This window comes from Narcine bancroftii, chromosome 4 (assembly GCF_036971445.1).
Source record: "Narcine bancroftii isolate sNarBan1 chromosome 4, sNarBan1.hap1, whole genome shotgun sequence".
NCBI lineage: Eukaryota > Metazoa > Chordata > Chondrichthyes > Torpediniformes > Narcinidae > Narcine > Narcine bancroftii.
Genome location: NC_091472.1, coordinates 281719537 through 281737320, shown reverse-complemented (window position 1 = coordinate 281737320; position 17784 = coordinate 281719537). Strand labels below are relative to the sequence as shown.

General features: G+C 36.0%; 1 protein-coding gene across 7 annotated transcripts in view; it reads right to left on the bottom strand.

Moving 5' to 3' along the window:
- Nucleotides 1–17784, bottom strand: part of nckap5l (NCK-associated protein 5-like) — a 538388-nt gene that overhangs the window by 127213 nt on the left and 393391 nt on the right. For all 7 annotated transcript variants that reach the window (XM_069935206.1, XM_069935209.1, XM_069935208.1 and 4 more), the window contains one exon: nt 4851–4955. In XM_069935206.1, coding sequence (XP_069791307.1) covers nt 4851–4955 — 105 coding nt within the window. The remainder of the gene's footprint in view (nt 1–4850; nt 4956–17784) is intronic.

Genomic DNA, 17784 nt, shown 5'->3' with positions numbered 1-17784 from the left:
AAATCACTTGATAGGTGAAATCTATTTTTGCATTCCTTTGTAAAGATTTGTGTAATACGAAAATACATCCAGCATGCTCATCAGAAAACAAAGATGAGTAAAACATAAGTAAAGAGAAATTCTGAGATTTCATCAATTTCCAACAGAAGATGAAGAAAATACTGTGTTGCTGTGGAATATCTCTACGTACAAAGATTATTGGACACGGTTATATTCTTACAGCGGTCTTTGTATTGCTTCAGCTTATAACTTTCCTCTGTGTTTATCCTCAGTGATAAAATGAAAAAAACAAATCCTATTACTTAAGTTATTTACAGTTGTGGTTCACAGGTACTATGGAAGGGGCCAGGTTTGATGACCAGCAGTGAACAAAGACACATGTTCCTTACAGATACCGGTTACCCTGAAGTTTCTGTGGGCTTCATGACTGCTGCTCGAGAAGCAAAGTAGAACAAAACTCTCCACGGATTTGTTGTGTCATCTAAGATTAAATTTCTTCAATTTGTAGCTCTGGCTAGATTAAGATCTGTTGTTAAATGATTCTTTATTAAATATTACTGAGACGAGTACTCAAAACTAATGATAAACATTGGCATTTACTGAAAAAAGAAGAAAATAGAGATAGCAAACATAAATATTCAAGCCAAGTCCTCTAAAGTAGCCTCAGGCCTTCCAATTTGCATTCATCTCCATTGTCTAATAAAATCAGATTTTTGAAGACTTCAATGATATACCCTTATTACACCCTGAGAATATCTTGCCAGGATTCCGTCATTTAGTATCAACTATTGTCAGAAAATGCAAACTACCAGGCTAATCCAGAGCTAGTGGGGTTCAATTGCAATTAAAATCAGGAATAAAATAGGATTTAAATCCATTTCAACGGAACTGAATTTCTGAAGTCAATTACTTTATGTTGTCACTAGAATATTGTGGGCAACAAATTTCTTCTCAAAAATTAAAAGATACCAACATTGAATATCAAGTTAGCACAAGTCTGCACATGCTTTTGCACCAACAAGGAAATTAATTTCTGCAGTGTCGGTGGTGTTACACCTTACTAGTGGCAATTGAGAGACGTATAAACAGATGGGTTAAGTTCAACACAAAATTTATTAACAAATTAACAATAAAAGAATTACCTCAATAAACTTAAGCTTTTATGGCAACTGTACATTGACAACACATATTTATAAAGTGTATGTGGGGGGGGCGGGGGGGGGAAACAGACCATTACAGTCCAACCTCAAAATGCCCCAAAAGAAAACTCCCAAAACAAAACCTCAGTCACGTGAAGTCTGTCAGTCAAAAAGGAACAGCTTGCAGAGTCTAGTCTCCAGGCTTGGGATTCTTAGTTTGGTTGCACGCTGGTTTTTTAGTTGGATGTGGAGACGGATTTCTGTGATATCTGCAGATTTATGACTTTCCTGGGTTTTGAATGTGGCAACAACCACCTTTGATTTCTTCACACAGGAATTTTCACCCAGTGTCCTCTTAGTCACTACACGAGCTTCATGACGCCGAAGCCCACTTTAGGATTAACAAGTGACCTTCTGTCACACAAGTCTTCCCCTATAAGTACCCTGTCTTGGGTCATCAAGTGATTCCTGACACACAAAGTCCTCCTCTTAGAAGGTGACTGGGGAAGCCCAGGTCAGATACACACACACTCTGGGTATCAGAGTGGCGCAAACTGCTGTCAGGACAACAGTGGTAGTACTTGTAGACAAAGTAGCTCAGTCTTCTTTCTCCCACTGAAACTACTGGGTGAGCACACTGACAGTCTGATTGACTGATCAGTTGCCAACCCATTCAAAAACTCAGTGCATGGACCTCTTCAACTGCGTATTGGTGGAGAAAGGTTGACAGCAGCGGGCCCGCTCTCCATGAGCCCACTGGCTTCCAGCACATGGCTCTTGCGCTATTGACAACTGTCAGCTTTTTCAGCACTGTTTCCATGCTTCACACGCAGCTGTCAGTTTTTCCCAATGTTACTTCAGTGCTTTCCAGCAGTGCACAATCCTTTCTTTAACCTATAGGTTCAGTCCTGTCCCTGGTCCTAAAATATTCAAGGGTCCATAACAGTGGAGTTTTCATTCTCACTTGCAATTTTTTTGTAAGACTCCTCAAATCATTTCAAATAGCAAAATTCATGTGTAGTCATAATTCCAAGGTCACTTGTGGGAGAAACAGGGCTTATCTATTCACAAATAGCCAGATTTCATGAAGCCAGTTTCCCCTGAAAATAGTTATTCAAGAGGACTGCAATCAAATGTTATTCTTTGTCTTCAGGGAGATGTCTGACCTCATATGACCTCAAATACTATCTCACACGTAAGCCTTGACAGATTTGCCCAAGGAGTGCAGGTCATGTTTGACATCGTCTTCCTAACCTCAGGATTATTTCTGGCTGCTTCTGGTTTCTAACAGATCTTAAAGTTTGCTGCTCACTGCTACATGAGGAAAATCACTCAAATTCCATACTCAAGGAGTAGTCATCAACTTTTCTTTCGATCCACATTAGCAAGCAAAGGGGAATTGGCATTTTATGCATTGCAAATTACAGACATTTATAGAATAAACTTTTGAATTCATGTCCTCACAGAGGAATGATGTTCTCTCAGAAACACTGGGTGTGATCCCAAGGAGATACTGTGGTCAACATAAACAAAGTACTGGATCCCTGTTCCTATCCTACTTCTTCTGACATCTACTGTTGAAACCAACTGTTATCAATGTGCTATCCATTGACAACAGCCCCCTACTACTGAAATAGTTATGTTCTTTGAAAGCTGTCCCCTTGAAAGCTGCCTGCAGAGGTTGGACACACTGTGTTGCTTGAATCAAATGCAAGATCTTACAAACATCAGTCACTCTGACAGTGGCAAGTTCAGTGTGTGATTAGACAAGGGGAACAGACAATGGTCTTCTGTGAAACTTACAACTGAAATTCTTGTTTTTCATTAGACTTTCACCAAAGGTGTTAGTGTTGAGCACCAACATTGTATTAATACTAAAAACAAAATTATGTGGAACAATTTCCATGTTCAAGAATTTATGATTCCGATGGATTTCAAAGCAATGGCTTTGGATTTGCTTAAATAATAAAAATTCTCAAAATGCAGAGGTAAATAAAATTACATTTCATTCAGTGGATGGTTCTTGTGAATTATTTGTGGAATTTCACTCATAACTTTTGCTTATTTTGAAATTCATAAACTTATGCTCAAATTAATTCCAATTATTTAAAAAATTATATGTACTATTAAAAATTACTCATTTATAACTTGCAGAAAATACAAACCTGATATAAACTGTGTAAAAATGAAATAAATCTGGTATTTTTACAGAAGTTATTTGGGTTTATCATCTAACACAAAATCAGTGAACGGGTGCGGACTCGAAAGGCCAACATGGCCTGTTTCCGCTCCGTAAATGGTTATATGGTTAACTCAATTTTTTGCATAAAATAGCTTTTGTACACCACTACCATTCATCATCATGGCACTTAGCAACAACTGCACCATCTTGGCTACAGGACAGATTGGAACTTTATTTTCTCCCTCAGCAATAGGATAGCAATCATACCTCTGTAGATGAGATTTCAGCTTGGTTGAACTGAACTCAGCTTCAATGAAAACAGTAATTCCTTTTTACATTTTGTTTTATTTTACTTTCAAAGAATGCAAGAATTACGGAGTGGGAAAACATCCTGAGAAATTTTCACTGAACACATAAAATAATCATGAATATAGATGGAACCCTGATTCTGAAATTTAGTTCAAATAATGTTGAGGTTAGTGCAAACAATCACATTTGTATCTTTGTTTTTTCTTTAAGTTAATCATACACTTTAACTTTTACAGGCTTAGAACCATCAATTAACAACTCCTTAATTTTCTCATCAGTTATTGTTGGATTATAATTAATATTTTAGATAATAAAAAAGTACAAGTAGCACAGAATAAAATTTGCGGGTGGAACCTAACATTATCGGGATCTCCTTAGCTATATCAGATCTCTCTGATCAATTGGTTAGTGGCTGCCCAATAGAAGCCAGTACCTTGCTGGCCACTGGAAGATCTCTGGCCAAATAGCATTTGTGCTGTAGGCTAGAAATGTCTTTTTCATCTCAAGGATAACAGCTGCCAAGCGGGTTTATTTATCCATTTAGAATGCACAACATAAAAATAGTTGTTTAAAAATGCATTTTGTTTATTTTAAAATTGTAGTTTGTTATATTTACTTTTTATCCTAAATAGATTACATATGATCAACCATTATATGAACATTCTAAAATCTTCGGGACCAATTTTAATGAAAAAATATTATTTTGAACATTTTTGACAAACCAACACTTCTCTCCACATATGCATTTTAACAAATTGGTTTTGTTTGTACAAATATAAAACCAAAGCCTTTTCTGAAAGAAAATACTGTCTGAAAAATTGCAGAGTACATAAATTTTTAAGTCCATACATAATATCATAAATATATGATGAGTAAAGTGCTACATGGACATTAATAAAAAGCTCCTGCCAATTTTTTTTCCCAGAGAGATTGAGATATAATCAATATCAAATACAGAAAAATATCTTGGGGAAATAACTTAAGTTTTATTCCTTTTCCTACAATGTGACACCTTCTGCTCATTCTACAATTGGGAACATGGTACTGAAATTTTTAAAAAACATTTTTTGAGTGGAGCATTGAAAGTGCCTTTTAATACAGTCCTCTGTTTTAATGTTTTGAAGGGTGGGCATTATTTTTTCAGCTAAATCAAAGAGCTTTGATAGAAGACCAGGACATTTACTTCACAGGATGATAAACATTCCAAGAAAAGAACCTACTTGTATTTGAGTATCTGTACTTTTTGACTTGATTGGATGTCTATTCCACTCTGCATTGGAGAAGAGGTCTCCTGATGAAAGATCTACAATCCGTGAGTGAAGTTTCTGCAAAGTAATTAACAAAGCTTTCAGCGAAGAAAATGAAAATGATAAAGAATCAGATTTATTCTAATTTCTTTCTCCATATAAATGAATATATCTTTATTAATAATTTATTTAAATTATTCATATAATGTTAAAGAAATATGGCTACATAAAAATGATGAAAACATTACTTGGGCTTGGAATGGATTCATTCTTTAGTCATAGTTATGTTGTATCTCTTGGTCAGATAACGAAGCATTTGTAACAAGGTTAATAATAACAATTATATTAAATGTTGAATAAACTCTACAAGATTTTAAAATCATACATTTCAAAGAGTCAGCAACTAACTACCCAGCTACTTGTCAAAATATATTCCAAACAAATCATACACATATCTTACTTACAAAATGCACATTTCTTATGTAAGGAAATTTATTTAAGTAAAATGTTTAATTGGCAAAGATTAATTTGGGAGGCAGATTTTTTTAAAATGTTTTCCTATGATTAAAATATCATATATATATATATATATATATATATATGTATATATATACACACAACAGAATGTTTAATAGTTTCTAAATGTTGCTTAATATTGAGAGAATAAATAATAGATAAATGGAATTTAACTGTAGGATTTTCTTTTACAATCTTTTTTTAAATCATATTATAGGTAAATAATACATGAGGAGAATAGGAGTACATAATCAAAAATGGAAAAAATATCACTACATGACATCATATGATATTACATATCGCATTACACCACAATCAACGAATATGTTCTCATCTCCTCAAACTGAAATCTTCAAAAAAAAATTATATTAAAACCCCACCTAATCTTATTAAAGAAAAGAAATAAAGACTGGGCAGCCTATTGTGAGAATTTATTAATAAAATTTAATCATGAAAGAGAAAAGAAATAAAATATTGTCCAGAAGGGAAAATAATTATATCAACTAAGACATGTATAAGCAATTTCTAAAAGGTCACCAAGTCTCTTCAAATTTAACAGAAGTATCAAATATATGAATCCCAACTTTCTCTAAATTTAAACATAACACACTTTGAGAAAGCTACTGAGTCAAAATAGGTGGATTAGAATCTTTCCATTTAAATAAGATCAATCTTCTGGCCAACAATGTTGAAAAGGCTAAAACCCGATATGTGGAAGTGGGAACTCATGCCCCTTCTGGAAGTATAATTCCAAAAACTGATATCCAGTAGAGCTGACAAAGTCTTAAAAATATCTATCCAATACTCCAACATAAGACATGACCAGAACATATAAGTTAGGAAGCCATTCTGATTTACATCTATCACAAATAGGACTAACATTAGAAAAAATATGGGCCAATTTGTCTTTCAACATATGATCACTTGCAATTTTTTTTTGTAAGACTCCTCAAATCATTTCAAAGAAATAAAGACTGGGCAGCCTATCGTGAGAATTTATTAATAAAATGTAATCATCAAAGAGAAAAGTGTACCACTTTAAACTGAATCAAAAGAATTATGAGAGCATATTGAAGAGGCATTAGCCAATCTAAATATCTTCTCCAATAATTCCTTTGGAAGATGTAACTGAAGTTCTTTTTCCCAGCCCCTTTTAAATTTTGTCATTAGAATTTGATTGCAATCTTAATAAATGTTACCTATTAAACCCTTACAAGAAGGGTTCAAATAGAAAAAAAAGTATCAACTAAATTCAGTTGGTACGAAGTTGGAAAGTTAGGCAGTAAAGTATTCTGAAAATTTCTAATTTGAAAGTATCTAAAAACATGTGACAGGTATATTATATTTATTAAATAATTGTTCAAAAGACATTAAACTACCATCTATAAAGAAATCTGATAAAGAAATGATTCCTTTAACTTTCCAAAAAGGCTTGAACAGTTGAAAAAAATAATTAAGAGAAATGGCACTAGGTAAAATTTTTCAACTTGCAAAATTGAAACCAAATCAGTCATTATGTTTAAGTATTGGGTTCAAGATATATCTGCTAATCTTAGAAAGTGTAAAAGGAAGAGCTGCTCCAATAAATGCTTAAACTAAATGCAAAAATAAAGGCAAGGTTATCATTTTATTAGCATTAATACAAACTTTTAAAGATAAAGCGAATGGAGACCATTTTGAAAGAGATTGTTTCACATAATCTATCAAAGGAAGAAAGTTAAATTTATATAGATCTTTAAATGTTTTGGTAATTTTAACCCCAAGATAGGTAGAATGGTCTTTAACTTTTAATGTATGGAGATAGCAGCGCTGCTGGAGCCACTAGCTCAGACCCATGGAGAGTGAGGGAGTGGAGATGCAGCGCTCCCATGGGGTCCAGTTACCCAGTCTACTGCGGTTGGCTTTGCATGGGCTTTGAATGGTCCAATGAGAGAGATGGCGGTAGCTTTAATTGAGATCCCATGACCGCTGGTCTGTGCCCAAGATGCCTACTAATCAGCAATAGCCACGAGGGGCTGCAGACTCCAGGGAAGCAGAGGACTAGAACAGGGCATCAGAGGACGGGAATATTACGCACCGAGAGGGTTAAGAGGAGGAGACAACCAGTGGGAATGGTGACCACAGCGGTGAACCAGTGAGGGGGCTCTGCGGCTGAGACATCAGTGCATGTGGTGGACTGATGGCGACTCGAGATGAGGAACCCATGGAAGCTGTGGGCTGCTGGAGACTGCTGTCGGGAGATTTGTGCCATGCTGCTGGAGACTAGCTCAAACTGCTTGGAGGGGTACCAGTTATCGGAATTGTGATGCGAAGGGGAACCAAGGGCATTAGAGGGTCCCTGAATGTGTTGGAGATTCAGATCTGGAGCTCGGGTTGCCAATGGTTTGGACTGGACTCTGTGTGGCTGGGGGCTGCAGAAGTGCTGGAGGTGAATCTAGAGACACTAGGTGACTCAGGGGGAACTCTCTTTTGCTTCTCTCTCTCTGACTGCAAGTCTGACAGTAAGAGGCACTTAGGCAATTCCTGTTGGTGGATCTGTCTGCCTTTGCAGCAGGCAAAAGGAGATTTCATGTAATAAGACACTGCTTTATTACAATAATTATTACAATTATTGTAATAATAATTTATTCAATTTATTCAATAAATTGAATCTTGAATCTTGAACCATGCTAAAAGGTACATGATTAAAGGCAGGTATGTGCATGTTTATTGGGAATAATTTGTAGGATTTTGATGACAAGAATAATGTTTGTTTTCAAAAATAACTGAACAGAAAGAATGAAGGCAAATTCAATGAATTATTTGATCACCAATCACTTGATATAGTAACATTTTGACTGTGTTAAATGTGGGACCAATTGGATGCATGTTTTTGAAATTTCTGGAAGGCAAATTTCATTCAAAGCATTTCTTTCCAAAGAATTTTAAGTGAAAGTCATTAATGTCATCTGTTAAGATAATTTATTCAAAGGAAAAATAATTGCACTGGGGATCTGGAGACTCAAACAATTTTGGATATTAATATTTCTGCATTATTTGATTATCTGCTCAATTATTTAGCTCAATGACACACAAGGGACTGGTAAACTAATACTCTACTGATTTACTAATCATAATCCGTACACTGATTGTCAATGCTTTTCACGAGCTCTATTAAACATACTTGTAACGTTAAACATCGTAAAAGACAAGGTCATGATAAATATTGGTATAATATTGAAAAACACTTTAGCTTGACTGCATGCTTGAACACATTTACGCGGTTTATTATTAGCTTTGCTGAAAATAGATAGCAATTGACTGATTTGAAATTTACATGAGTTCTATTTAACTCATAATGTGTAACAATTCTATTGTAGTTTGCTAATATGATTTCATACTTTAATACAGTGCTCTAAGATTAATTATTCACATAATCAGGAAAACACAGGCTGGCAGCTAATCTTTATCCTTTGGTCTGTTGCAAGACAAGGTTGGACAAATTGTCACAATCACTCAGATGATCAATGATTAAAACAAAAAAAATGATGAAAATGTGATGTAAATTAAATTTGTTAACAGAAAACAGGCAAATCAGTTTTCAACTTGTGTGTGCGGTTCATTAACGATGTATCATTACCTTCTTTGCTCTACTGCTTTAGAACAATTCCCTTTACTCTTCATCCAATTTATTGGTAAATAGAAAAAAAAACTACACATAATTAATTTTGGGGATCCTCTCTGAATAAAAGACCCCCTTTTTAACATAAAGTTTCATCCCCATTCATGTGTTTTTCCAACATTTTCCCCTTTTGATCTATGAAACTCAAAACACTGCTTCCAAGATATCATTTGGATTCGGTTCGATAAATTTTTACATGATAGAGGAATTAGGAGATAATGGGAGAAGGCAGGTAGGTGGAGTTACGTCATAAATTAGATCAGCCATGATCTTATTGAATGGCAGAGCAGGCTTGATGGACCATTTTTGGCCTACTCCTGTTCCTACTTCCTATGTTCCTATAAACATTTTAAGAAATTATAAACATCCTGCTGCATGGCATTTGAAATGAAGTTACTAAAGGATGTTCCATCAAAGCATGGGAGAGAGTCTAAGATCACCCAAAGGGTGAGTGCAAAATTCAGAACTCCAACAGCTGGTCATCTTTCAATATTGACCTTTGATCTTTCAATAGAGAAATAAAGTGTTGCTACCATTTCTTTCCTTGCTGTTGGTACGTATCCTTGACATATCCTCACAGGAAGCAGTGTGGAGCTATAGATCAACCATTGCTAAAAAAAAACATTATGAAGCAAGACCTCCATATATTAATTGAGTTTCTAGTACTTAGTGTCTCCAACCAAGCCTACAACCGATTCCATTCCTGCAGTTTCAGGATATTTGATGTCCACTAATTTGAGTGTTTAGCTATTCTATTTCATCAGGATTAACAATTCTAACTGAAAGGGTTCCCAGGGCTCATAATAGTATTTTAATAAGTGACAGTAAAAGTGAGTGCCTTTAGAATATCAAAACTATTGTAATTGTATTAATTTCATGTGAAATATATTCAGTGGACCTTACTGGCAATAATTTTATTAAAATAAATTCAAACGTTTTTCCGACAATTTTTTATTACAGACAAGAATTGGGAAAAAGAATACTATCCATTGCTGGGATTATACTTATTAGTGAGTATATCTACAATTTAGCCTGCATTTTTATGTTGTTAAAGTTTTTTGTACTGCAAGTATGTGCACAGGTTTAACTTTAAACATATTTTCCTCTTGGTTCATTTCAAATACATATCTGCAAAACCAAAGCAAGTGATTGTTGTAAGTGAGTGACTAAAAAAAGATTGTGTCAAGTAGCAGGGAGAATAAAGTATAAAGAACAACACGTCAAAATTATACCACATTATTAATCACGAAATAAATATTATCCTTCAATAGTTGAACTTCTGAAGAGTTCACTTTAAGATTTAATTCTCTCAAAGCATCAATGTGTTCACACAAAAACACTTGAAAAAACCATAAACCCCAAGGATTTTAATTTATTCACTTAATTCCTTCAGAGACTTCTGTTATTGTCTTCTTCTTGATGGGAAAGAGTTTCCTTCAATGTTGCATTTTTCTGTTTTATATTGGAAGCAGTATGACATTTAAAAACAGATGCACTCTTACAGTTCAATCAACAACTAAAGTGCTGCACTTCTATTGTTGGATTTGCCCTTCTCAAGATTTGTGATAAAGTATTTCAACAACGTTCACAGTAGCCTATTGAATCCTTTAAGTGGAAAAAAAATCAATAAAAAGATTCATGGCCAGGGTGCTGCCACTATAATGAAAATGTAATATTCTGTTGCATATATATAACACTGAAATTACTAGTTTATCTCAGGCTCTCCAAGCCAAGGTCAATGGACTTGGCTTGATTTGGATTGAACAAATAAATATTTGGACAAATACCATTTGCTACAGTTTTTATTTCTGTTTGTTTGCCTGCCATCATCACCATTCTCCATGGATCCCTACTTTAACTCATTCATTGACCTATCAATAGTCTTTCTGAATGCAATCTAAACTGCCAATTATTGCTGCATTCAGGCTTATAAATCATAGCTTTGTCTAAACTATGAGCAATAATGTTTTTTAAATTTAAATTTTAGTAAGGACAGCAGTGTCATCTCCACTTGACACTTTATTAAACCATGGCTGTTCCCTGGTTTTCATTCCTAGAGGAACTGAGCTAAAAAGCAGGGAATTTCTGGTGCAGGAACTTGTGGGCCTACACCCAGAATACTGAATGCAGCTCTTGTTTCCGTACTTGAGAAAGGATATACCAGCTTTGAAGGTACTATGGAGGATCTTCACCAGCTTGATTCCATTAAATGAAGGGGTGAGCTTCTGAGGAACTATAGAGTAGTCTGGAACTATATTTATTGGAGTTAAGATGAATTGGAGGGGGGGGGGGATCTTTGAGGGACATATAAAATTATGAAAGGAAAAGGTAAGATAGAAGCAGATCGATTGTTTTCACTGGAAGGTGAGACTAGAACTTGGCCTGAAGATTCAGGGGAGTAGATTTAGGACAGACACCACAGTCATGGTACACTGGTGGTAGAGGGAGGATGTTGGTGTAATAAAACAACAAGACTGCTTCCAGTTATTAATAGTTCAATATCAGAACAACTAAGGGCAAGAAAAGCACTGTTCAGTTGCTAAATTTGTAAAAATAGCATCTAACCGATTCTCCATTAGAGTGCACTGAACCATCAGAGGATATTATCTGTGAGGCAAACATATACAGAACCCACTGCAGAATAATGCCAAGTAATTTCAAGGAAACACAGTCTTTATAATGTAGTGTTCCAATTATTGAAAATAAATTTTCCAGTAAAAAGTTAAATAACCCTAGATTGGAAAAGTATTCCTTTAAAACTTGAAATACATAAATAGCATTTTCCCCTTCTTCTTCCTTTTTCAATCCCTCAATCTTTCCCCATTCTAGCTTATACTTCCTCTCAGCCTTGTCATTATTGATATTATGAATAGTCTGATTAATTAAGGACTATGTATGCTTAAAATAACAACCTGTTGCATTTGTAGTTTATGCTTAGACTATAACAACCTCCTTTGAAGAAGACCGCAGAGCCCACCTCACTGACATAAGACAAAGGAGGAAAAACCCCACACCCAACCCCAACCAACCAATTTTCCCTTGCAACTGCTGCAACCGTGTCTGCCTGTCCCGCATCGTACTTGTCAGTCACCAACGAGCCTGCAGCAGACGTGGACATACCCCTCCATAAATCTTCGTCCGCGAAGCCAAGCCAAAGAAAGAAGAAAGATAACTAAAAAGAAATGTTTGTCCCTATTCAAGTGCTTGCATCTATTCCAATGGGAACTACATCCATTGGAAATTGGAGTTGGCTCTTTCAGTCTCTTCAATCTAACACATTTTTTTTTCCCAGATAAGTCTAAAATATCAGTAGATAACTTAACAACAAAACTCATTAAAATATCGTGACCTATTCCTGTTGTGAAGAATTCAACAATAAAGCAAATACATCTAACTAGATATGATGAACCATTCACAATTTTCTTTACCTCTTCTCAACATGGCGATGCCACTTTTATGTGCAAAAGATTATCCCAGGAATTTTTATTAGACAAAAACATTGGTATTACCAGTCAGCAGGTCTCCAGTTGGAGATGCATCTGTCATTAATCTTCTTAAATCAACCCCTGACCTCCACCTCCATTTCCAACCTTATTTTAGCCACAAAAAGTTGTTTTTCTTCAGCTACTACTAGCAAGCTGTTGCTCACAGTGAAACTCAGCAGGTCAAACGCTGTCCTTTATTTAGCAAAGGTAAAAATACATTACTGACGATTCAAGCTTGAGCCCTTTATCAAGGTATCCTGAAACGTCAGTTATGTATTTTTTACCTTTGCTATATAAAGGACATTGGTTGACCTGCTGAGTTTCTCCAGCATTTTGTGTTTTTACTTTAACCAGGGTGTCTGCAGATTTTCGTGTTTTACTTTTGCTCTCTGTGAAATAGGGTTTTAAAAGAAAGAAAATCATTAAACTAGTTCGTAAAGCAAAGTTGTCCTAATTCTACAGGTTTTTTTAAAATTTGCTTTCCACAGCACCAATTAGCACTCCAAGAATACCTGCCGTCTCATTTCTAAGCAATGATTACTTGTTTTGCTCTCTTTTCTTTCAAATGCTCTGCTTCCCATGTTATAACATTATCAGCTTTGATTTTTCAGACATGGACCATACACAATTCAAAAAAGTTCAAGGGTAAGTCTAACTAAGCAGCTACTTTTAATGTTTGGATAAAATATTAATTTAACCAAATACCTTTGCACTTTATAAACTCTTATGAATAACTTCAGCAGATTACTTTGTTATCATCAGTTACAGAATACAAAAGCATGGATACATATGGAATCCTATACTGTCCTCATAATAAATCCCAGATTAGTGATCAATAAGATGGTAGCAATTCTGTTTCATAACCAGCCTAATGTCTAGTACTGTTGATGTGGCCTTAATAAGATAAAAAGCGTACTATTTTTCTGCTATCTTCATAAGGCCATTGAATGAGAAACCTCGTGCAGAACTGGATGAGTGTTGAGATAAAAAAAATCGTATAAATGTAGAATTCAAATATATGAGAACAATTTAAATCTAGTGGCACAAAAAGGCAATAGATTATTGCATGCAAAAGAATAGTATATAGTTTACTTTCCTCATTGGCTGTACCCAAGGTTATGATTGGTGACAGCTTGCTGCGTAGAACCTAAAGTCTATAATCATTTCTGATCTCTCTGGCATACCTGATTTAATAAATGCATTAAAAGCAAGGTATTTCTGATGCAGGTACTAATAAAGCATGAATCTGCCATAAGATACTCAGAAAACAGAATGTACTATTGAGTCTGAAGGAATTGAGTTTCGAATTGGGAGATCAACCTTGTCAGCTGCCAAGTAAACAATATTCTCTACTGCCTATAGATAGAGGTGGGAAAAGACTGAATAGACATCAAGCTTGTCTGTAACTTCCAAGGCCTTCATGCATCTCTCCTATTTTTATCTTTTTTTTCTTCTTAGATAGGTTGAATGGGATGAGTAAGTGATGGGGTGGGGGGGTATAAGGTTGTGGGGATTGTCTGGAGGGATTTCCACAGGAAAATTGGAAATGAAAGTGGAGTTTGAAGCAATAAAAAAATGAGAAAGCAGATGAAAAGCCCAAATCAATCACAGAATGACTGCTTGATTGAATTCCTTTTCAGGATGGTGTAAAAATCATGACTTCCCATTTCATATGAATGGAAAATCAATGATCTGCACATTGGCGAGGTCAGAGGTTTGGTTGAATTCACATCTAAGTAATGCTCTTGCAGCTTTCATTTGGATCAGGTACCATGTTATTCCCCTTCCCTTTTCAAAAGTAATTTTGTGAAATGAGGGGTAATAATAAAACATAATGGCTCATTTGCAATACACAAATGCATTGGTGAAACTCAGCAGGTCACACAGCATCTATGGCAAGAAAAATGTAATCAATACTTCAGGCCTGACCCCTTAGTCAGTTATAAGCAAAAACAAGGAGGTGCCTAAATAAAAAGGTGGGGGAAGGGGGAGGAAGGGAGGAGATGAGGAAGAAAAGGGCAAGGGAGGAACACAGGATAACAGGTGAAATATCATAGATGGATAAAAGTGAAAGGATGGAAGAAAAATATCTGATAAATTAAGTGGTGGGGAACTAGAGAAAGGGAAAGGAAGAGGCACAGGGGAGGGGTAAATGGAAATCGGAGGTTAATGTTAATGATGTCTGACCATAAGACAGAAGAGCAGAAATAGGCTAAAATATACCCAATGTCCCGGCCTCCACAATTGCCTGTGGGAACAAAACCCACAGATTTATCACCCTCTGGCTGAAGAGATTCCGATGCATTTCAGCTCCTAGTTGAATTCCATTAATCCTGAAGTTGATGTCTACCAATGGAGAAGATAACATAATTTAAGAGATCAATGTTATATATTTTAAAAGATCTGGAGCCCATATTTGGATGATTCTCATTTGAAAATCTGAAACTGGTTGTGAGTGCATCTGGATCTCCGCATTGTATAGTGAATGAATGATTGAAGTTATTCTCCTTATTTCTTTTCTTAATTTCTCTTTTTTCATGGAGTAGGGGGGTTGAATTAGGTTAAAGGGAGGGATAGATGGGGGGGGTTGGGGTGGTTAGGTTTATTTTTAGGATTCTTTTTAGTTCTTGTTAGATTTTGTATTTTAACTTTGTAATTGTGGCTATTACTTAGTTTTCTAATAAATAAAATATTTTTAAAAAATACTGAAGTTGTGCCATCTTGTCCTAGACTTTCCTACTGGGGAATCAACCTTTCTACATCTTCTCTGTCCATGCCCTTCAATATTCAAAATGTTTAAATGAGATCCCCTTCATTTGCAAAATTCCAATGAGTACAGGCCAAGAGCTTTCAAACACTCCTCATATGATAACCCTTTCATTCCCAGAATCATCCTTGTGGACCTCCTTTGAACCCTTTCCAACTTCAGCACCTTTTCTTAAATGAGGAGCCCAAAGCTGCTCACAATACATCGTGAGACCTAATCAGTGTCCTATAAAGTCTCATCATCACATCCCTGCTCTTATATTCTATTCCTCTTGAAATGAATGCCAACATCGCACCTGCCTTCTTCATCAATCTCTCAGTATGCAAGTTTACCTTCAGGCTATCCTGCATATCCATTTTAATAAGATTTCCTGTTTATTTTTTTTGTATCAAAATATATGACCATACACTTTCTGACAATATATTTCATTTGCCACTTCTATGACCATTCTCCAAATTTAAGTCCATCTTCAGCCTTTGTGTTTGTGCTTCCTCTACACTAGCTGCTCCTTCATATCATCCACAAACTTGGCCACAATGCCAAATCATTAATGAACACCATAAAAAGAAGTGGCCACAACACTGACCCCTGTGGAACACTACTTGCACTGGCACCCAATCAGAATATGATCCTTGTTTTCCAACTCTCTGTTTCCTGCCAGTCAGCCAATGCTCCAACCATGCTAGTATGCTTCCTGTTATACCATGGGTTCCCATCTTGTCAAATGCCTTCAGAAAATTAAAATACACAACATCCACTGCATCTCCCTTATCCAGCCTTCATGACACTTCCACAAAGAATTCTAATAGGTTGGTCAAGCAATATTTCTCCTCAAGGAAACCATGCTGAATTTGGCCTATCTTTCTGTATTCTGTAATCTCATCCTTGACAATCGATTCCAATATCTTCCCAACCGCTGACATCAGGCTAACCGGCCAATCATTTTCTTTCTGCTGCCTTCCTCCCTTCTTGAATAGTGGGCTGACATTTGTGATTTTCCAGACCTCTGGGACTATGCGTGAATCTAATGAATTCCTGAAAGATCATTGCCAGTGCCTCCACAATATCTACTGCTTCTTCTTTGAGGACCTGAGGGTACTATCCATCTAGTCTGGGAGACTTGTCAGCCCTTAGATCATCCAGCTTTCTCGGCACCTTCTCCCTTGAAATAGTAACTGCACTCACTTCCCTTCCCTAATACCCTATGACATATGGCACACTGCTCGTGTCTTCTACATTGGAGGCTGATGCAAAATTCTCATTTAGTTCTTCTGCCATCTCCTTGTCTCCCATTATTATTTCTCCAGCATAATTTTCCAGTGGTCCTGATTCTATTCTCATCTCTCTTTTATTCTTTCTATACTTGAAGAAGCTTTTTGTAGCATGTTTGACATTGTTTGCAAGCCGACTTTCATTCATTTCTTTTCTCCTTTTGAGTTTTTTTTAGTTACCCTCTGTAAGTTCTTAAAAACTTCCCAATCGTCCATCTTCCCACTAATTTTTTCCTCCTTGCTTGCCCTCTCTTTTGCTTTCATGTTGGCTTTGACTTCATTAGTCAGCCACAGTTTTGACTTTTTTCCATCTTTTCTGCTATGTATTTATTTTGCAATATTCCTATTTCTTGCTGAAACTCTATTCCTGCTCTGCCATCTTCCCTACTAGCACCTCCTTGCAATCTACTTTGGCCATTTCTACTCTCATGAACTGTAATTCCTGTTATTCCACTGATATAACGACACATCCAATTTTATTTTCTCCCTGTTAAAACTCAGATTGAACTCAATCATATTGTGATTACTGGCCCCCTAATGGTTCCTTTACTCTAAGCTCTCCTATTACTTCTGGTGCATTACACAACACCCAATCCCTTTGTGAGCTTATCAACAAGCTTCTCTAAAAAAACATCTCGTTGGCTTTCTACAAATTCTCTCGAGATCCAGTCCCAACCTGGTTTTCCCAATCAACTTGCATGCTAAAATCCCCCATGACAACCATAAAATTGGCCTCTAATATGTCTTTTCTATCTGCTTTTGCAATTTGTTGTCCACATCCCCACCCACTACTATTTGGAGGTCTGTATATAACAGCCAATAGCATCTTTTTACCTGTCATATCTCTTAACTCAACTTGTAATGATTCTATATCTTCTGATGCTGTGTCACCTCTTTCTAATGATTTAATGTTGTTTCTTACCAACAGAGGTCCACCACCCCCTCTGCATACATGCGTATCCTTTTGATACACTGTGTATCCTTGGACATTCAGTTCCCAATGATCACAACATCATACCTGCCGGTGTAATCCACTTTATTTCTCATGCTGCATGCATTTGAATACAAAACCTTTAGCCCACTATTTGTTATGTTTGAAATCTGTCTCTCTCTTGCAGTGCAACACATCCCCATGGCTGAAATTTTGGAAATTGAATGGAGATTGCCAAAATGGAATAAAAGACCTTGTTCTTCTAATTTGCACGTG